Consider the following 21,678-nt stretch of genomic DNA (forward strand, 5'->3'; position numbering starts at 1 on the left):
GATGTTTTATGTTTTCTTACCTGACCTGGCTATAATCTCCTTAAGGATAGCGTCTTGGAAGTGTGTGCTGGGCACAGTGCTAGCCCTGTAGCCTTTGCTGACTAAGGACAGGCTGATCACTGGGGGCCTATCAGAACCAATGTTGCTCCCTTGACTTAGAGCCGTCACTCACCGTGTTGAAGTACTCAACGCCGGTGGCTTCAAATGCCCTCGCCACAGGTTGGGTTGTGGCCACACAGGCAACAGGGTGGCCATTGCCAATGGACTTGCCCATGGTGACGATGTCAGGGACAAAGTCTTTTCCCTGGAGCTGGAAGGCCCAGAAGTGCTTGCCGACTCGCCCAAAGCCAACCTGGATCTCATCTGCAACAAAGACCCCTCCGGCCTCGTGGATGTGCCTGTGGCAGAGGACAGATGACTGACATGGGGGCTGTGGTTGGGAGGGATAAGATCAGGAGTCAGGAGGTCTCGGGGCTTTGCATCCTGGCTCTGCCAGCAGTAAGGTGGGGGCCTTGGGCAATGGCTGGCCTTCTTTGGGCCATTATTTCTTTAAGGGCTTTGTCTCAAAATTCTGGCAGTCAGGCCAGGCTGAGGTTGGGATTTGGACCGGACGTTGGAAAACCCCATAGAGCCCTGCCCTCCCTAGGGCAGACCCTGCCCACCTACTCACTCTGCCACTTGGGAGAAGTAGCCAGCAGGGGGAATGATCTGCCCTCCCACACTGGGCAGAGACTCAGCGAAGAAGGCTGCAATCTGTGAAGAGATGGACATTGGGGACACGACCATGGACGTGCGCAATGACCAGCTTAGCCTGCCCTGCTAGTGCTAGCTTAGTCCGAGCAAGACAAGTCACCATCATTGCTGCACCCCGACTTTGGGCTCCACGTTACACCTGAAGGTTTGTGACTCAGTTTTCTCTCAGGCCTCCGGCCAACTCTTACCACCTGGATGCCTCCAGGCCCCTAGTACTTGGCATGCTCCAAACTAAATGCACTGATTTTTCCCCCATAAGCCTGTTCCTTCCCTGTCCCCCATTCTTGATCCACGCCCCCTCCCTCAACCCATCAGTCAGCACGCCCAAGGATTCTACCTCAGCCCCCTCGCTAAACCTACTCCTTGCTCTCTGCCTGGACATGCCTGCCTCCTGCAGATCTGCCCGTTTCTTCCTTGGACTCCTGCAGAGGCCTTCTAACTGAATGACTCTTCCAGTCCATCCTCCACATGGCCACCAGGGTGATGATGCCTCAACCCAGAGAGCTGAGCATGTCACTGTTGTTTAAAACCCCTCAGTGACCCCTTCTGCATATGGCAATGATTTCCCAACTGTATTCTGCCTTACAGGTGGGAGGGCAGGGCAATGGGATGGGACACTAGTCCCCCACACCCGTTGCAATCAGAGCAATCTCCGTTTTTAGGTTTTATAGAAGTGGTCGTGGAGCACCTGAAACGCATAGGCAAGGCTTCCCTGGTCGGGTTCAGATAACCTTTCCGGCCCCACAGGCTGCCTTTCTTTGTCGTACCTCCTGTGTCTGGCTCTGTCGCTCCTTCAGTGAAGCCTTCAGAGAGCCCTCACCTGTCGCCAACAGTCTTCCCTCTGTTATCACCGTGGGTAACACACCTCTCTCTCCGACGTCTGCACCTCCACTCCATCTCCACTCTACTGCCCCTGTCAGGCCTCCCCACAGCTCACTTGGGGTCTACTGGCCACTTCATGGTCACCTGACCTCAAGCTGCCCCATTCAGATCTATCCCCCACATAGCCCTGGAGTCGGAGAGCAGCGCCAGCCCCAGAGCTTAGCGCTCTCCCGCTTAAGACTCTGGTGGTTCCTGGGGGCCTCCAGGGCAGAACTGCAGCTGCTCAGCCTAGTTCTGGTGCCCTCTGGCATGTGGACCCTGCCTGCCTCTCCAGGCTCAGCTCCTGGCCACACATTCACACGGTTCCTCAGCCACCCGTCGGGATGCCCTTCCTCTGCTACTCCCCACCCCACCTGGAGTGGCTGACCCCTACCGTGTCAGGGAGCACCTCCTCCAAGGACCCCCCCTTGACATTCCCCAAGGCCTGCTCAGGCTCTGGCTGCCTATCATGCCCATGCTAGTGCACTCAGACTCTCTGCTGAGCCCGAACTGCCCCTACCCCAGATTCCTGGAGGGCAGGGCCTCGTTTGGTTTTCTCTCTGGGTTCCCAGCATCTAGCACAGTGGTGGTGACAACAATGGAGGTGACATTAACTGTTCGCTGGATTGGACAGGCGCGGACATAGTTACCTTCCTGCCCTTCTCCTGTGCACTGCTGACCACACGTTTCACCTCGTTGGCATAGGCCACAGCTGGGTTGGGGTGGTCCTCCCGGTAGGGGCCCCGGTAGGTGTCTGGGAGAGGTGCCTGTGGGGAGTGACAGCGCCACGTTATCTGGGCTTGGGGACAGGCACCGACCTGTTGTTGAGTTGGGCAGTGCATACCACGTGGACCCACTCCTTCTGGCCATCCAGGTTGCGGAACTTGTAGGGACTGATGTCAATCAGGGAGCTCAGGTGGCCGTGATACGCACTGGGGAGGAGAAGGGAGGGTAGGCTCGGGTCCGGGCAGCTCCTACTCCCTGGCCCAGTCTGACCATGGTCTCCCCACCCTTGAAGACACACAGGGGAGGCCAACTTTCCTGACAGAGCCCCCAGGTTCTTGGGAACTTGGGAAAGAGCACAGGCTTTGGAGTCAGCAACACTTCTTGCAAGACTGCTGACTGGCTATGTGACAGCAGCTCATCATTTAACCTCTTGGGGTTGTTTTCTCTGCTGTGAAATGGGGTGGGAGTTCCTCTTTCTGGTTTATAATGAATCTTAAATGTGTTGATACTGTCAGCCTCAGCTTTGTGCACATCACACACTCAATTCATGGGAGCTACTGCTGTGGCAGTTTGAACATGCAAAATGTTGTGGGACCACCTTTGACTCCCTTACAAAGCGCACTCTGCTCCCCAGAGCTGCCTTCCCAGAATGGTGGCCCAGGGTGACAGAGCCTCCGGGGGGTCTCAGGCCTGGTCCTCTGCCTGCCACGCTTGTCTTCAGTAGCCCAGGCCCCTTATCCTCCCTGCCTAAGGCACCCGGAGTGAGTCGCACAGATCCCCAAGCAGCCTGTGGGCCAGGCTTCTGGAAATGGTAGGGCTGTGAGTTGCACTTACTGGTCTAATACCACCACGTCCTGGTGTCCCGTGTAGTGGCGAGCCAGCCTCAGGGCCAGGTCATTGGCTTCTGACCTATGACCGAAAAGGTGGGCATGACTGAGACAGTGGTCCGAGAGCTTCCCAGAGAGAAATGCTGAGGGCAAGAGGACCCTTCCAGCAGCAAGAAGATTCTCAGGACATCAACTAGTCAGTCACTTGCTTATTTGTTTGGTATACATCAAATGCTTCGTATGTACTAGAAGCTGGGGGCAAAAAGAGTAGGTAAAACAGGCCAGGGGCGTTGGCTCAAGCCTATAATCCCAGCACTTTGGGAGGCCAAGGTGGGCGGATCACGAGGTCAGGAGATCGAGACCATCCTGGGGTGAAACCCCGTCTCTGCTAAAAATACAAAAAACTAATGGGGCATGGTGGCGGGCACCTGTAGTCCCAGCTACTCAGGAGGCTGAGGCAGGAGAATGGCATGAACCTGGGAGGCGGAGCTTGCAGTGAGCTGAGATCCGGCCGCTGCACTCCAGCCTGGGAGACAGTGAGACTCTGCCTCAAAAAAAAAAAAAGGTAAAACACACACGGCCTTGGCTCTCCTGGAATTTACATTCTCGTATGTGTCATGAAACTTGTTTGGAAAAAACTCAAACCATTGTTTTTCCTCTGCTTTCACACTACAACAATCAACACAGAAGACTTCTGTGACTCCAAAAACTATGTAAGGATTTCTCCCTGCCAGCAGGCAAGCAATCAGATTGCAGCACCACCAGCTGGTGTCCTCCAGTTCAATTCCAACACTCTACGTGGAGGCAGCAGCAGATCCCACAGCATGAGGGCTCAGTGCCCAAGACTGCCCCACAGCCCCCGGGCACCCGTAGCAAGTCGGCCTCTGGAACTAATTTTCTTTTTTTGTAGAGATGGGGTCTCACTATATTGCCCAGACTGGGGGCTCAAGCATTCCTCTCACCTCAACCTCAAAGTACTGGAATTATAGGCATGAGCCACCGTGGTGGCCACCTTTGGAACTTTTTTTTTTGAGACAGAGTCTCACTCTGTTGCCCGGTCTAGAGTGCAGCGGCTGATGTTGGCTCATTGCAGCCTCTGCCTCCCAGGCTCATGGGATTCTCCTGCCTCAGCCTCCTGAGTAGCTGGGATTACAGGCGCCCACCACTACGCCCAGTTGACTTTTTGTCTTTTTAGTAGAGATGGGGTTTCACCATGTTGGCTAGGCTGGTCTCACACTCCTAATTCTCCTGCCTCGGCTTCCCAAAGTGCTGGGATTACGGGCGGGAGCCACCGCACCCAGCCCCCCTTTGGAACTTCTGACCGACTGGCTTCAAGTTGAGGTTCCCACAATTCCCTCTGTAGGTTCAATTAATTTGCTGCAGTGGCTCACAAAACTAAGGGAAATACATTTACTGGTTTGTTATAAAGGATACTATAAAAGATACAGATGAAGAGATGCATGGGGGAGATATGAAGGAAGGGCATGGAGCTGCCCATGCCCGCCCTGGGCGCACCACCCTTCAGGAACCTGTGTATGTTCAGCTATCTGGAAGCTCTCTGAATCCAGTCCCCTTAGTTTTTATGGAAGCTTCATGACAGCAGCATTCCTTCTCCCAGGACATGGGGTAGGACCCTCTCTGGAATGAGTTTTATGACCCACCATCAGAAAGGTGGGGAAGATTAGAGTCCCGCCTTGGGCAGGTGAAAGGAAGGCAGGAGAAGGTTAGAATGATTGTCTCCTGAGGCCTGACATCCAATGTTGTAACAAAAGAGTGTAACAAGGGCTGTGGGAGTTATGAGCCAGGAACTGTGAATAAAAATGAATGTGTATATATGTGTGTCTATTTATATATATATGTGTGTACACATATATATACCACCACAAAAGCCAAAAAAGAAAAAGTGATCCTTTTTCTAAGTGCTATGATGGATGCTCTGGGAGAAAGCCAGAGGGAGCATGTTTACGGGATGAGCTGCCACCCCCCACCCCCAATTTGTGTGTTGAACCTCTAATCCCCAGTAGCTCAGAATGGCCTGTATGTGAATAGATATGGAGATAAGAGAGGTGATTCCGTTAAAATGAGGCTGTCAGGGGGCCCCTAATCCAATCTAACCAGTGTTCTTATAAGAGGAAATCTGGACAAAGAGACACCAGGGACACTTACACACAGAAGACCAACCAGGGCCATCTCCAAGCCAAGGAGAGAGGCCTTAGAAGAAACCAACCCTACAACACCTTGATCTTAGACTTCCAGCCTCCAGGACTGTGAGAAAATAAATGTCTCTTGTTTAAGCCACTCAGTCTCTGTTATTTTCTTATGGCAGCCAGAGTAGACCAACATAGAGGGTCAGTGGAAGCGTCTATGCGGAGGTAACTCGTGTACTGAGTCCTGAGGGAGAAGTTTCCAGACAGATGGAGCAGCACGCACCAAGGCCTTGTGAGGGAAAAGAGCTCAGTATGCTCAGGGAACCAGGAGAAGATGATGGAGGCCAGCGCCTAAGGAGGGCAGGGTAGGAGAGGGAGCGGGGAGACATGCAGGGGCCAGGTGCACAGGGCTGGGAAGGAGCCCGAGTTTTCTTCTCAGTGCCATGTGAAGCCACTGAAGAGTTTTAATGAGAAAAGGAACATGAGTCAGCTCCCATTTTAAGAGGTGGCCTCTGGCTGTGTCTAATGGAGTCGACAAGAATAAAAGTGGAAGTGAGAAGACCAAGGAGGAGGATGCCAGGTGAGAGCAGGTGGTGACCATGGAGATGGAGAGGTGGAGGGAGTTAAGAGGCATCATGGAGATGGAGGAGGCAGGATTGATGCAGGACTGGGGGGCATGTGGTTTCTGCCTTAAGCAGATATAGGTGGTGATGCCCTTTACAAGGCAAGATGAGCAGGGGTGAGTGGAGACAGTCTTCTTGGGCAGGTTAGGGAGAACAGTGCCACGGTCCAATCAACCCTTTCTTGCCTTGTGGACACATGAAGCTGGAGATGTTTGTCAGATGTCACAGGCGCAGTTAGAACCTCAAGTTGGAACATATGCAGAATGTCTGGGCTCAAAACAATGTGCGAGTCACCAGCACATGGTGCCATTTAATCCCAAGAGAATGGAAGAGACCACCTGAGGAGAGGGCTCAGAGAAAAGTGGCCCAAGACCAGCCCCAAGGAACAGAGGAGGAATCAGCCAAGACGACAGGGAAGGAGTGGCTAGAGAAACTGGCAGAAAACAGGAGAGCACAGCGCCCTGGAAGCAAGAGGAGACAGCACTTCTGGAGAGCGGTAACTGTCAATTACTGCCGGGACAGAGTAAGACGAGGCAGCAAGGAGACTGCTTTGGATTTGGCAACATGGAAGTCACTGGAATCCACACAGAATAAAGCTGGTAGCATAAGAATGCCCCTCCTCCACCACCACCGAGGAAGCACCAGCTCCCTGCTGTTTCCAGAGGCTCCAGCTCTTGACATGGGAAACGTCTGGGCTCAGGTTCCTTTCTTTGAATTGCTATTACCCCATCTGCAAAATGAAGATGGTGAATTCCACTTCCCAGAAATTATCTGGGGGGCAGAGATGACTGTACTATGTGAATGGCAACAATCATCATTACTATAATTCAACGCCACCACCTACGATTCGTTGGAATGTTCTCTCCCAGATACGCTGTAATCACCTGCCTGTTTGTCTCCACTGCTGATAGTGTGAGCTACCATAACCTTTCACCTGGCCACTGAACTGGCACCTAACAGTGTCCACTCTTGCACTCTGTTCCCTGTAAGACATCATTTCCTGATTAAAGCCTCCGATGGCTTCCCAATGCTCTTAGGATAAAGACAGTCACTTGGCGGAGAAGGCCCTAGGTGATGGGCCCTGCTTCCCTCCCAACAGCTCACAGCCTCTGCTTTCCCTCAGTGGACTTCTTTCGGTTCCTCAAGTGTGCTGGGTACCATACCCTTTCCTGCTTCAGGGCCTTTGCACGGGCAGTTGTGTGTGGTGACCAACTTTGACAAGAGTTTTGCCGAGACTAATTTTTTTTTTTTTTTTGAGATAGAGCCTCACTCTGTCTCCCAGGCTGGAGTGCAGTGGCACAATTTTGGCTCACTGCAAGCTCCGCCTCCCAGATTTAAGCGATTCTCCTGCCTTAGCCTCCTGAGTAGCTGGGATTACAGGCACCCATCACCACGCCCAGCTAATTTCTGTGTATTTTTAGTAGAGATGGGGTTTCACCACATTGGCCAGGCTGATCTCAAACTCCTGACCTCAGGTGATCTGCCCACCTCGATCTCACGAAGTGCTGGGATTACAGGCATGAGCCATCGCGCCCGGCCTTGATGAGACTTCTGATGCAGTGGCAGCACCCTTCCTTCCTCCTCTTCTAGTTATCTCCCAGTCAGCTCTTAGCTTAACATCCCTTCCTCAGGGAAGGTTTCCCTGTACCCCCAGAATAGGTCAGGTCCCCTCACTATTTCTAGGCCTCATGATACCCTGTACGCTTCCTCCAGAGCCCTCCTTGGAATTCTGTATTTCTTTGAAGAATCACTTGGTGTTTTTGTTCCTTACTGAGCAACCCACAGACAGGGATTTTGGCTGTATCCATAAGGCAGAAATAAAGAAATGTATTACCTCACTAAGCCCCAGCAATGATCCTAGAAAGGAAGTAATAACATCCTTCAGTAAGAGACAAGGAAACTGGATCCAACAGAAAAAGCATCAGGGCCTAGAGCCGGGAATCTCAGGAGCCTGGTGCAATGGGGGCTGCCTCTCCCTGAGTCCACACTCCGTCGGCTACACTACACTGGGCCCATGTGAGCAACTCTCTTTGTTATCATCTCACCCTCTTCCCCGGGGGCTGGCCACAGTCACTTACCCGGAATTCAGGAAATAGAACACACAGAGCGGCTCTGGCAAGGTCTCCGACAGCCTCTGCGCATAGTCCACAATGTTGTCGTGCAGGTACCGGCTGTTGGTGTTGAGCACCTGGTTCTGTTCATGTGCTGCTCGGACCACGACAGGGTGGCAGTGCCCGACTGGAAGAAGGCCACCTCCATCACACAGCTGGCTCCGCTCAGCCAGTCCCACTGGGCCTCCCCCAGCCCCAAGCTATAAACCCAGCCAGAAGAGACGCAGTTCTAGAGAGAGAGGTAGAAAGAGGGGAGTCTGAAGGCAGAGCAGGGAGAGAGAAGCTAGTTCTGGAAAGGCAGATCCAGGAGTTCCTGAGATTCTGGCAGAAGGAAATGTTCTTCAGCAGAAGAACCCTGTCTAGAAAGCCCATGTCTTTTTTTTTTTTTGAGAGTCTCGCGCTGTCGCCCAGGCTGGAGTGCAGTGGTGTGATCTCGGCTCACTGCAAGCTCCACCTCCTGGGTTCATGCCATTCTCCTGCCTCAGCCTCCCGAGTAGCTGGGACTACAGGCGCCCGCCACCACGCCCGGCTAATTTTTTGTATTTTTAGTAGAGATAGGGTTTCACTGTGTTAGCCAGGATGGTCTCCATCTCCTGACCTCGAGGTCAGCAAGCCCGCCTTGGCCTCCCAAAGTGCTGGGATTACAGGCGTGAGCCACTGCGCCTGGCCTAGAAAGCCCATGTCTTTAAGGAGGCCTTTTTTTTTTGTTTTGAGATAGGACCTTACGCTGGCACCCAGGCTGGAGTGTAGTGGTGTGCTCATGGCATTCACTGCAGCCTCAAACTCCTGGGCTCAAGTGATCCTCCCACCTCAACCTCCTGAGTAGGTGGGACTAAGACACCAGTCACCAGGCCTAGCTAATGTTTAAATTTTTTTATAGAGACAAGGTCTCATTATGTTGCCCAGGCTGTAAGGCCTTTTGAGGCTTGCATGACAAAGGTGGGGTAGGGAGTGACTGTCAACTTTTTCACTTCACCAGCCAAGGGGGCTGGTGGTAATCTTGACTGCCAAAGGCCAAGGATAGTAACAGTGAGTATGTACTGAGAGCTCACCATGTGCCAGGCACATTCAGAGCAAGCTACATACATTAACACATTGAATTCTCCTAATACCTTCAAGTGGCTACCTAGTAGCATTATGTCTTTTGCAGATAAGCAAACGGAGGCACAGAGAATTAAGTAACTTGCCTGAGATCACAAAGTTAGTAAGTAGGGGATTTGAGCCCAAGCAGTCTAAGACTAGAGTCTCTTTTTTTTTTTTTTAAATCTCGACTTTATTAATCTTCCATGTCCCTGCTGAGTCTCAGACTCCCTTTCTTTCCGTCAGCTCTGGCAGCCTCATCAGGAGGACTGAATTCCTGCTTCAGCTCCCTTGCCCAGCACCTGAGATGGCCAGTGAGGCTGAAGCGCCGCCTGGACCCCAGCACTTGGCCAGCACTGTGCTACGCCGCTGGTCACAGCTGGGCCATCTGCCACTCTGTGAGCTCATCATCAGTCCCAAGTGGAACTAGACCCAGAGACCTAGATTGCTGACTCCTGCCTGGTTTAGCACAGCTCCAGACTGCAGAATTCCACAGCTATATTGCAAAGGCTGAGCCTCCTCTGCATATTGATGGTGCCTCAACTCAACCCAGGTTCTCCACACCTCTCGGTAATCTCAGGCAATCTCAGGTCATCTTGGGACCAGGCTCACAGCCTTGGCCTCCTCTCCTGCCCTGCCAACCTGAGGTGTGATACTGACCGTGAGCCACATTGTTGATGCAGTCGATGTATTCTGCCCCTTGTTCATCGTACATGTACTGCCCTTGGGCCCGGACAATCTTAACAGGATCCTCGGGAAAAAAGAGTCTGCAGGAAGAGCTGTGGGGACAGGCAAAGAGTGGACAGCCGTGTCTGAAGACCGAAAGGGTGAAGTCCACTCATCACAGGCCCCCGCCCACCCCTTCCCAGTTTCTGGGGAAAAAAACGAAAGCTTGAAGGGCAAGGTGCTGCTTCCCTGCCTTGTCTCCTCACTCCACAGGTGGCTGTAAAGGAGGAAGCAGATGGGGTACCAAGTTGCGGAAACTTAGAATTGTTTCTTAAAGCATTTTAAGTCTCTGTGTCCTCCTGGCTCATTTCTGCATGTGGTCACGTCAGTCTCCTGGATTCTGAGAAAAGGTGGCTGCCCCGGCCCGCGGGGCTCCGGGCTGCGTGTCCTCCTTGGGATGGGGCAAGGCACCAACATTAGGTGGCTGGCTCTCAGCCCTAAACGCTCCTTGCCAGCCACGTGGTCCTGCTGCCCCTCGCTGGGTGCCAGCCCTAAGCTCCAGTGGGAGGCTACCTCACCCACCTTCCCACCGAGGGCCCCTCACAGGTCAAGTATGCTGCCTGTGAACCGACTCCCCCGACTCTCCCTTCGTCTGCGCTTCCAGCCCCCTCCCAGGTCACTCTGGAGACAGGCCCGCGTGCGGCTGACGGGCCACCCTGGGTGAGGTCCTCCTAGGTGCCAGGGTGAAGGTCTTTTCCGGGGTAAAGGCTGCCAAGCGAGGCTGCCACAGACTGGACAGCGGTGACGGCGGGGCCGTCTCCCGAACGGGGCGGCCTGGAGACGGCGCTGTCGGGGAGGAGCCCCCGGGGACCACCCACCGGGACGGCCCAGCGCCGCCGCCTTCCCGGCCCTGCGAAACCCCCCTGTGGCCGGGTCCGGGGTCGCACGGGCTGGAGAGCGGCGGCCTTCTAGTCGGAGACGCGTGCGTCGTGCGTGCGTGCGTCGTGCGTGCGCGTGCCACCCCGCGCAACCCCGCGACACCCGCCGCACGCCCGCGTACCTGATGAGCCGCTGCCTCAGGGCCAGGGTGTCGGCCTTCGAGCGCCGGTCTGCGGCCATGGCGGGTGGCTGTCAGTGGTTGTCGAGACGCCACTCGGAGACGTCGCCGCGTGGGCTGGTCCTCCAAGGCCCCGCCCCGGGCCCCGCCCCTGCCTGTGTCGGGATTTGGGGCTCGGGTTCGCGCTCGGGCCCCGCCCCCAAGCGCCCGTGCAGCGGTGGTTGATTCTTCGCTTGCCCACTGAGCCTGGCAGTCTTCTGGCCCGTGGTCGTGCCTTGGCAGAGTCCCGCGCAGGAACTCGAGCGCTGCCCCGTCTCTGGTTCCGGGACGGGCCGCAGGCCTCGTCCTGCAGCCTCCCGCGGCTTCCCTTCCGGGAAAGGGTCCCGGACGACCCCGCCCCTGCTCCTGGGGCCTAGGCGGGGCTCGGAGCTACTGCACGCCTCCTTGGGCCGGACTCAGTCTTTGAGTCAGCTTGTGCATAAAATGGGATCAGCTGTGAGGCCTGAGTGCGAGTATGTGACTGGTAGGGGGCCTGGTACACAGTAGGGGCCTCAGGGTGGGAGAAGCAGGTCCTAGGTTCTCCCAGCCCCGTGAGGGGGCAGCAGGAAGGGCAGAAGGAGAGCCCAGGGTCCCTTCTGGGGCTGACCGAGGAGATCACCGTGGGCTTGACCTTCAGGGCACCATGGTTCCTTCTAGAATCCAGGCAGGGTGAACTGGACGAGCTATATCAACGCTAAGAGAATCATGCGGTGTTTGGGCAAGAAGAGAGGTTGGGAAGCCTCCTTGTGGTACATGTGCATGACTCTGAAGCCCAGAAAGGGAAAGGGTTTTGTTGTCAGACACGCAGCAAGGCTGCAGAGGCTGGACTCCTACTGAGGACGTCTTGACTCCCAGCCCAGGGAGTGAAGAAAAAGCGTCCCAAGGGGCTGGGATGTGAGAGAAGCCCCCTCCAGGGGTGGGGCACTGGAGCTTTCTACCTTGAAGAACCCTGGAACACGGGCCTGGGACTGCAGCCGGTGTGGGCTGGGGCAGGGGAGGCTTCTGATTGTCCCTCCTTTTCTGTCCACATCTTCATGATTCCCAGGCCTCTGCTTCACTCCCTCATTGCTCATTTCTTCTCTTCCCAATACGGTTGTAAGATGCTTAAGGAATTTATTTATTTTTTAAATTTTACTGAACTCCTGACCTCAGATGATCCGCCTGCCTTGGCCTCCCAAAGTGCTGGGATTACAGGCGTGAGCCACCGCGCCCGGCCACTTAAGGCATTTATTAAAGAACATCTGGAGTTCCTTTTTTCTTTATTGTGTAAAACATACATAACAAAATTTACCGTTTTAACCATACAATTCAGTGGCAAAAGTACATTCACATCGTTGTGCAACCATCACCACCATCCATGCAACAGGACTTTTTCATCTTCCCTTCGCCCAGGCTGGAGTGCAGTGGCCGGATCTCAGCTCACTGCAAGCTCCGCCTCCCGGGTTCACGCCATTCTCCTGCCTCAGCCTCCCGAGTAGCTGGGACTACAGGCGCCCGCCACGATGCCCGGCTAGTTTTTTGTATTTTTTAGTAGAGACGGGGTTTCACCGTGTTAGCCAGGATGGGCTCGATCTCCTGACCTCGTGATCCACCTGTCTCGGCCTCCCAAAGTGCTGGGATTACAGGCTTGAGCCACCGCGCCCGGCCGGAGTTTCTTATTTTTAACTGTAAAGTTGAATTGAATATTTTACATGATTTTTGGAAAACATTCTTCCCAAATTAACTGAGAGGTTAACTGCTTGTGGTCTGTATTTTTTTTTTTTTTTTAAAACAGGGTCTCACTCTGTTGTTCAGGCTGGAGTGCAGTATTGCAATCTCTACCTCCCTGGGCTCATGTGATCCTCCCATCTCAGGCTCCCAAGTACCTGCTACTACAGGTGCACGCCACCATGCCCAGCCTGTACTTCGTTTCTGAGGATCAAGGCCTCACAGACCCTGTGTGAGTGGGACCGTGGCCACTGTTTTCTTAGTGGATTGGCTCCTCCTCATTAGTAGAGAGACCTGTGATGCCTCCATGCCCTGCAGTTCCAGCTTTTAAAGTAGTGTGTGTGAGTCCTATTGGGGTCCACCTTTCAGCCCTGTCTTGCAGCTCAAACTCCAGCCACAACTGTGGCCCCGTGCAGCTCAGAGAAATCAGGTTGGCTCAGGGGCTTTTCCTACTTTAAGGCAGAGGGTGAGAAGGCTGTAGCTGGGCCCAGCTAACATCTCACCTGCTCCTGGGTCAAGAGGTGATACAGTTGGAGGTCAGACCAGGCTGAGCCATTTCCTGGGCCAGGAGTATCTTATAGCATGGCACAGGACAGCACCAGGAGGCCTCACCTTCTTCCTGCTCAGAAAAGCCCACTCCTTGACTCTGGCCCTGTGGCAAGCAATCATCTGTCCTTTATCTCATGCCTGGCCCTCTAGGCAATGTTGGAGACCAAGAGGGTAGGGGATGGAAGTGGCTGAGCCAGGATTTGAACCCAGGGCATGGCGTTTCTCAGCAGGGTTGGCACCAGCATTCTTGTTGAGATGATTTGTCATTGGGTAGGCTGGTCCTTTCATTTTAGGTGTTTGCTATCCCTGGCCCTGCCCCCTGAATGCCAGGGTGTCCTGCAATCATTGTGATGACCAAAAGCATCCCATGTATTTCTAGTGGTCTCCTAGGGACCAGGAGGAGAGAGACCTGGGTAAGTCCACTTCAGATTCAGCTATAAAAAGGGATAGTTATCCTTGTGGTTAGTTTAGCTGTCATGGGACACAGCAGGACTCAGTAAATGTACTTCTCTCTCTTCCAGAAAGGGGTACTTTGAGGCTCTACTGCCTTTCTTGGCAGGAGGCCTGAGGCCCCCCAGCCCTTGAGGCTCAGCTGTGAAGCAGGGTGCTCCTCAGTGTCTCAGCTGGAACCTCGAACAAATCATTGATTCCTCTACCACCTCTGTGCTCACCCTGGGAGCTTTGAGGACTCAGCAGACTCTAAATGTTTAAGCTTGCAGCTGACAAGTTTACAGGCATTAGGATACAAGGTATGAGACCGCAAGGGGGCAGCAGTGAGCCAAAAATGCCCCATCCTGCCCAAAGGAGCAGGAAACACCCCCTCAGAAGACTGGGGAAGTAGGGGAACACATGGCTTCTACCCCCACAAGGATCTACCTGCGAACCACCCAGCCTCATGGAGCTGCCTATCAGATTCTATGCTCTGCCAGACAAGCTTCGGGAGGACGAATTAGAGGACAAACCCAAGAGCCTAGGTGCAGTCCCAAGCCTGCCACTATGTCCTGGCTGTGCATCCTTGGCCAGGTGATTACCCTCTCTGAGCCTCAGTTTTTCCCTATGTAAAATGGAAATAGCGACACCTATCACACAAGCCCTGGGCTTCGCAGGGCTGGCGAGGGGATCAAGTGAGGTTCCTGGATGGAGGGAGGAGGGAACTGTGAAGTGTAGCATGCAGATGGTGAGGTTACGCTGGAACTCCAGAGGAGGCGTGGACACCCAGTGACCTCCATCCATCATCACAGCCCCACTGTGTTTCTCTTCCTTCTCCTACTACTGGTTTCCCTGTTGACTCAGACAACTGGCTGAGTGATGTGGCCTGCCACTTATTGCCAGTTCCTTAGGGAGACAGAGGAGGGGACTGGATATATCCCTCCCTCCTTAGCCAGTGTGTGGCCGAGCCTCTTCTGCTTAGCAAGGCCATGTCACAGAAGTCTGAGGGGGACCGCCCATACTGTGGCCTGCCCTAGGCCTCAGTCCTTGGAGACTCAGACACCGTCAGTGCAATGCACCAGCACTGTCAGAGACACCATCACTGCAGGCCCTTCTTTTTTTTTTTTTTTTGAGACGGAGTTTTGCTCTTGTTGCCCAGGCTGGAGGGCAATGGTGCGATCTCAGCTCACTACACCTCTGCCTCCCGGTTTCAAGCGATTCTTCTGCCTCAGCCTCCTGAGTAGCTGGGATTACAGGCATGTGCCACCACGCCCGCCTAATTTCGTGTTTTTAGTAGAGACGGGGTTTTTCCATGTTGGTCGGGCTGGTCTCGAACTCCCGACCTCAGGTGATCCGCCCGCCTCAGCCTCCTGAAGTGCTGGGATTACAGGCGTGAGCCACCACACCTAGCCCATGGCCCTTCTGGTCTAGGCCACCCTGGGTTTGCTTGGTTTTGTCATCTGTAAGAGGGTCTCTCTCTTAGGGTTGTTATATGGACCAGCTGTGGTGAGAAGTGGGAACACTTTGCAGGACTGTGGCCCTTGCTCAGCAGCCTTGGAGTCAGGAGAGATGAAAATCAGAACCAAGTGTGCTTCTGGGTGAGGGACACACCCTACATTCTTCGCATACTCTGCACTGGATCCTCACAGAACCACAATCTGAGTGCTAAGCAGTGCCCTGTCATTTCACAGCTGAGGTGGCACTTTGCATTTTTTCAGAGGGGGCTGCAACAAGATCTACAATTCCACATTTTCTCCTTGAAATATGATGTTGACACTTTCCCGTGGAGGGGTGGGGTCTAATTCTCCTCCCTCCAGTCTTTCAGAAAGTGACACCACGTGACTTCTGAGACTTGGCCCTAAAAGGTGACACAGCTTCCAACTGGCTGACCTGGGACAGTCACTTTTGGAATCCAGCCACCATGTGGGAGGCAGCCTGGGTCACATGGAGAGGCCACAAATAAGTATTTGCCATCTGAGGTCCCTGCTATAGCCAGCAGCAACCACCATGTGAGAGTTTGAGTGAGAAGCACCCACACTGAGCTCATTAACCACAGACTGTACATGAGAAATTGAATTTTTTTTTTTTTTTTTTTAAGGAGAGGAATTTCTCTACGTTGCTCAGGCTGATCTTTAACTTCTGGGCTCAGGCAGTTCTCTCGCTTCAGCCTGCCCAGCAGCTAGGACCACAGGCATACATTAACCCAGCCTACCAGCGTTAATTCTTTACTTTTGGTAGAGATGGAGTTTCACTATGCTGCCAGCCCGGTCTCGAACTCCTGGGCTCAAGTGATTCTCCCATCTTGCCCTCCCAAAGTATTGGGATTAAAAGCATGAGCTGCTGTATCTGGCCAAAATGACCATTGTTTTAAGGCAATAAGCTTTGAAGAGATTTGTTATGCAGCAGTCTGGTAACCGCAATAGAGGAGCACACAGGGGCTCAGTTTGACAGGTCGTGACTTGCTAGAAGACTCAGCTGATGTGTGGCAGGACCAGGCGATGAATCTGTCTTCCGAACTCCAAATCCCATCTTTGCCCTGACCCTGAACTTCCTCCTTTGGTTTCTGGGATGGCTCTTACTCAGGGAGAGTCCCCTTTTCCCTCCCCACCCATCAGTGGCCAGGATGAAACCACAGCCAGAGGTGCCCCAGGGACAGTCCGCAAGGACAGGCACACCCAGACACACACTTGTGGTTTATTACACACAGTGATCTCCATCTACACAGAAATGGAAGGCAAGCAGCCAGGATGGAGCTGGTTGCTGGGAACACTTGCTGGAGGTGGAAACGCCTCTCGTCAGAGCGTGGGTGGGTCTGGTGGCAGGCCCTTTGCTCAGGACAGCTGCGAACCAGGCTGAGGTTTGCTTTGCCTGCACAGCCCACCTAGAGAGCCATTTTTGGCCAGAGTTCTGGGTGACACTGGGGCCAGTGAGACCCAGACTCTGAGTGGGAGGCCTGCCTCCCTGGGCCAGGCCATGTCCCATCTCGTCTCTCTCTGGGTGATAGGGAAACAGACATAGGAAGGAGCAGTCAGTCCAGCCTGGGCCCCTCCATCCCCGACACTCTGCCCCTGGAGCTGGGCCCACATCACAGCGATCACAGCTCAGCCACTACTCTGGGCCAGAGGACATGTGTTCTCAGGGCAGGCTGGCCTCCTGAGGCCGACTGAATGCAGTAGGAGCTAGACCCTCTTGGGGGATTTTCACTCACTGCTCCCCGGGCCCAGCTGCAAGTGCTGGGCGAGTCTTGTCCAGGGGCCAAGTCTTGTCCAACTGTAGAGGCAGCTGGTTGTGGTTGAGTTGGGAGGCTGGTGAGGCCGGGAGCAGCAGCCGCTGTTCCACCCCTGGGTCTTCTTGGATAGGGGGTGTCCCAGGGACTCCAGAGTGTTTGGGGGCAGGTTCTTACACAGCTCAGAGTCTCTCTGCTGATCAGGTGACTGAAGGCCCAATGTAGCATCGTTCTAGCCTTGCCCGAGCCAGGTGCTTCTACCGTCATCTCCTTCCTGGGAAAGCCCAGGCCCGAGGGTGCCCCTCAGGTATACATCTCCCGGGTCTGGCCTGTCCCCTTTCCAGCAGCTTCACACGCCAGTGGCTCTGGGGCTGGGTGGGCACACTCTCGAATGTTAAAAGGCCACAGGTAGCGCATTCCGTGAAAAAAGATCAATATATTACTGTTTTGTTTTTACAAAAATTAAAAATGTCCACACAGATCTGTACAGGTGTGAGCTGGGCCTGTGGGTCACTGGAAGAGGAGGAAGAGACTGAAGGTGATGAGGAGCCCGAGAGGTCCCGCCCCCATCCAGGCCACCTTGCTCTGGCATCCCCCATCCTGCTCATTTCCTCGGGAACAGGTGCAGACCCCTCCTCTCTTCCCTCCCCACCACTCCCTCTCCGTGGGCCTATTTGGACAATGTCCCAGGAGGCACTGATGGCTTTGCTCTGCCTGGGCCAGGTGTCAGTTGAGTCCATGTGACCCACAGGGTGGGTTGTACACCATCACCTAGGACCACAGTCCCACGCCTCAGCTGCAAGACGGGAGAGTCAAAACCAGGGTCACGATGGGGAACTTGGCTCTTCAGTCACTGTGCGGGAAGCCACAGGCACCCAGAGGTTTGAGTGACAACACCCAGGCTCCAGGGCCCTCCCCATTCCGCCACCCTCCCCTGCCTCCCGAGCCTGCCCTGGAGACTCTTCCCTGCAAGGTACCTTATGCCAGCAGCCAGGCACAGGCAGCCCGTCGGGGCCCTGGAAAGGAAGAAGGTTTCAGTGATGGGGATGGGGCCTGGGGAGCTCCTCTACACCCCACGTACCCTCCCCTGGTCTGTAGGGAGGTAAGGTCAGGGAGCTGCCAGGTGAGGCTGCTGGGCCCCACTGAGGCAGGGCCACAATGCCTCCTCTGTCCACCCAGGTAGTGGGGTCCTGAGGACATGACGGCCTCTGACTGAGCTTGTCCTGTGTTCCCTCTGTGCTCTGTGGGGACTGCTGTGCAGTGGGCAGGAACAGGAGGGCACTAGGAAGGGATGGGCATTGTGCCAGGCATGCACAGGCTGGCCTGGGTCCTGCCAAGAGCTGTGTGGCTTCCTGCCTGATGTGACAGTGACTCTGGCTCCTCACCCTGGGGCCTGCGAGCTTTCAGGCCTTGGGCAGGAGTGGCTCCTGGAAGGTTTTAAGGATGGCCCAGGAGTTGGCATCCTGCTTCAGCCTGTGCTGGCCCTGCACAGGGCAGGCTCAGGCTGTTGGGGGTTGGGGCTGGGCGGGGGGTGGGGCTGTCTAGTGGCACCTGTGGTGCCCACTTAGCAGCCAGACATAAGCAGGGTCTGGGTTTCCTCAGGCAGCCTGAAGGGTGGGGAAACTGGAGAGGAATAAAGGCTAACTCATCAGGGACACCAAGGCACAAAACATGTCATTCTGTTCCAAAGCACAGGCATGAGCCTCAGACCCTGGGCATCCCCTGGAATATTCTCATGTGTACACCAGGGGACCAGGCTGGGGACCAAAGGGAAGGTGAGGAGGAGGGCAGAATGGAAAGGAAGGCAAAAGCGAGTAAGGCCGGGGCCCTGGCTGCCCCAAAGACCCACACAGCACACGGCACACGGCACACAGCAGGCCAGACCGCCTACCGCAGGGCATGGCCCATTGCCCCTCGCAGGGCCCCGCCAGCCTGGTGCCCCTCTCCGGCCTCCGCAGGTGGGATTCTCCTGTTTCAAAGGAGACAGGGGCTTACTGACTTGGAGGGGAGTCCTGGGCCAGGGGCTGGAGCTGCAGGGCTGGGCCACCCTGCCCCTGCTGTCCCTGCACTTTCCTCTTCAAGTCCTTTTCTGACTTCTCAAAACTGTCCAAGGGGAGGGGTACCCCCCACTGCAGGGATGAGGACACTGAGGAACAGAGGCCAGAGGTCTGGGAGGGGGTCTCTAACTCTGGCACCACTGGAGGTTGAGGCTGGCCTGCACACATCCCGGCGGAAGGCCCCCTCCCCATTCCCGTGGCTGGAGTGGCCAGGTAGGAGTATCTGTCCACTTTTAGTATGAAAACCCAGCTGGTTTGTTTTTCCTGTCTTTTCTGAGCGCCACTGGAAGAGTGTGACATGTAAACCCTCCCTACTTTCTAGAAAAAGGGAACTAGGCAGGGCACAGTGGCTCACACCTATCGTCCCAGCACTCTGGGAGGCCAAGGTGGGGCAATCGCTTGAGCCCAGGAATTCAAGACCAGCCTGGACAACACTGCAAGACCCCAGTTCTACAAAAATTAAAAATTAGCTGGGCATGGTGCTGCATGCCTGTAGTTTTGGCTACTCGGGAAGCTGAGGCAGGAGGATCACTTGAGCGTGGGAGATTGAGGCTGCAGTGAATCGCACCACTGCACTCCAGCCTGGGCGACAGATTGAGACTCTGTCTCCGGAAAGAAATAAAGGGAACTGACTTTTGAATTGTGGTTGTTTCAGGCACTGGACACTGGGGCTGGTGGGCTACCACGGGCCACTGAGAGAGTGGGGAAGGAGGTAAGGGAAGGGTGTGGGGGCAGGCAGAGGGGATGCGGGGAAGAGGGAGGTGCTGCCCCAGCCCAGAGAGACTCTTCTGGGAAGGATGAAGGAAGGGGAGGGACAGCCAGCAAGAGAGGTCAGAGGGGTCCCACCGTCTATGCTTGGGGAAGCTGAGTTTCAGCCCAACTTGGCCTCAAGACCAGTGCGAGTCAGACCCCGACTCTGACCCCAGGCAGCCAGAGCGGGGGGCTGGGAACTCACTGCCTCCGTCCCCAGCAGCAGTGTGCCTGTGCTGACTTTGGTTCCCTCCTCAGGGCCCAGCCCCTCCCAGGGCACCGCTGATGGTGCTGACGACTCCAGGTAAAGCCCCTCCACTCCTTGTCTAGACCCTGTCCATCTCCAGCCCAAGATGGCCCACAATGGGCTCCTACTCAAGCCAGGCCTGTCCTGGGGCTGAACAATGAGGGGCTGGGCTTCCATCTCTAGAGGGGCTGGGTTCCCTGAGCCATGCCCATGGTTGGGGGTGGTTAGGACCAGAGCAAGGGGAAACCTGGTGATGGCAGTAGCAGCAGCAGTGGCCCTGACAGTGAGCAAGGTTGGTGCGTGACCAATGGGGCCTCTGGGACTTGCAGCTGAGCTCTGAGGACAGGGAAGGTGTTGGTCTGACCATGGTTGGAGGCCAAAAAGACCTGGGGGCAGGGCCCTCCTCCGACACCTACCACAGGACACGGCTGGTCCAGGCCCGGTGGTCCCGGCTCGCCCTTCTGGCCCTTCACTCCTTTCCGGCCGGGGACCCCTCGCTCTCCCTGTGCAGGAGGGGAGATGGTGGTATTGGCCATCTGCTGCCAGGCTCAGGAACCTCCAATACCTCTCCGAGAGACGCGCCTGGGGTCAGCCTCCCCCTGCCTCCCGCCCACCTGCCCAGCCCGAGTTCTCTGCCTGCTTCACCTGAGCCTCCACTCCCACCTGCCTCCTTCCCCCTTTCCTCCTGCCCCAGTTCCCATCCAGCTGCCCTCACCTTCTCTCCACGCTCGCTCCGATCACCTTTCTCTCCTCGGGGTCCAGGAAAACCCTGACAAAAGGATTAGAGGCTAAACCCGAAAATAAACTGGAGGTTTGCACCTCTGTTACCGGCTCATCTCCGTTCCTCTCCCATCCACACGCCCACTACCCCCCTGCATATTCGTGACACACGCCGGCCCAGCCCCAGCTGTAGTGATACACTGCTGGGTACAAGGCTGATGTAGGAAGAGCATGCATTTAGGATGCCAGCTGGGCTTGCTCCAAAGTAGTCCCTGGACACCAACACTCAGGCAGAGCTGCTGGCAAGGGGCTTTCTCTCACATCACAGAGGCAGCTGGCGCTGGTCTAGGCTTGGCTGGGGACAGAGACCCTGGAAACCATGGAAGTCACGTCGCTGTCTGATGGGATGAGAAATGGTGACCTCTGTTCTGTGCCCTTGGTTCAACAGCCATCTGTCCATTCATCTATCTGTCCATCCATCTATCTGTCCATCCACCCAACCAAGGTGGTTAAACATCCACTAGGAATTGGGCTGTTGGTTGGACACTAGGGGCAGAGAATTGGATTCATCATGGCTGGGCGTGGTGGCTCACACCTGTAATCCCAGCACTTTGGGAGGTCGAGGTGGGCAGATCACCTGAGGTCAGGAGTTTGAGACCCATCCTGGCCAACATGGCAAACCCCCATCTCTACTAAAAAATACAAAAATTAGCTGAGTGTGGTGGTGTGTGCCTGTAATCCCAGCTACTTGGGAGACTGAGGCAGGAGAATTGCCCGAACCTGAGAGGGGGAGGTTGCAGTGAGCCAAGATCATGCTACTGTACTCTGGCCTGGGCGACAGAGCAGGACTCCGTCTCAAAAAACAAAGAGGCCAGGCATGGTGGCTCCTGCCTGTAATCCCAGCACTTTGGGAAGCCGAGGCGGGCAGATTGCCTGAGCTCAGGAGTTCGAGACCGGCCTGGGCAACACAGTGAAATCCCATCTCTACTAAAATACAAAGAATTAGCGGCCTGGCAGCGTGTACCTGTAGTCCCCGCTACTTGGGAGGTTGAGGCAGGAGAATCGCTTGAACCTGGGAGGTAGAAGTTGCAGTGAGCCAAGAT

The 21,678-nt window shown here is 55.1% G+C and overlaps 2 protein-coding genes across 15 annotated transcripts in view; both read right to left on the bottom strand.

The window, feature by feature from the left end:
- PHYKPL (5-phosphohydroxy-L-lysine phospho-lyase) overlaps positions 1 to 11,228 on the bottom strand; it is a 27,579-nt gene extending 16,351 nt beyond the window's left edge. For 2 of the 9 annotated variants that reach the window (XM_031666660.1, XM_031666661.1), the window contains exons 1-8: positions 10,855 to 11,227; positions 9,789 to 9,907; positions 8,016 to 8,175; positions 3,175 to 3,249; positions 2,459 to 2,546; positions 2,265 to 2,381; positions 671 to 753; positions 173 to 398 (exon numbers count right to left, since the gene is read on the bottom strand). In XM_031666660.1, coding sequence (XP_031522520.1) covers positions 173 to 398; positions 671 to 753; positions 2,265 to 2,381; positions 2,459 to 2,546; positions 3,175 to 3,249; positions 8,016 to 8,175; positions 9,789 to 9,907; positions 10,855 to 10,913 — 927 coding nt within the window. In that variant the 5' untranslated portion in view covers positions 10,914 to 11,227. The other 7 variants (XM_031666655.1, XM_031666656.1, XM_031666659.1 and 4 more) reach the window with 6 other exon arrangements.
- A 5,021-nt stretch (positions 11,229 to 16,249) lies between these two features.
- COL23A1 (collagen type XXIII alpha 1 chain) overlaps positions 16,250 to 21,678 on the bottom strand; it is a 357,189-nt gene continuing 351,760 nt past the window's right edge. For 5 of the 6 annotated variants that reach the window (XM_031666665.1, XM_031666666.1, XM_031666664.1 and 2 more), the window contains 4 exons: positions 20,571 to 20,624; positions 20,272 to 20,358; positions 17,779 to 17,817; positions 16,250 to 17,314 (listed from right to left, as the gene is read on the bottom strand). In XM_031666665.1, the coding sequence (XP_031522525.1) occupies positions 17,312 to 17,314; positions 17,779 to 17,817; positions 20,272 to 20,358; positions 20,571 to 20,624 (183 nt within the window). In that variant the 3' untranslated portion in view covers positions 16,250 to 17,311. Of the gene's footprint in view, positions 17,315 to 17,778; positions 17,818 to 20,271; positions 20,359 to 20,570; positions 20,644 to 21,678 lie in introns of those variants that run through there. The other variant, XM_031666667.1, reaches the window with a different exon arrangement.

This window comes from Papio anubis, chromosome 5 (assembly GCF_008728515.1).
Source record: "Papio anubis isolate 15944 chromosome 5, Panubis1.0, whole genome shotgun sequence".
In the NCBI taxonomy this organism is placed as follows: Eukaryota; Metazoa; Chordata; class Mammalia; order Primates; family Cercopithecidae; genus Papio; species Papio anubis.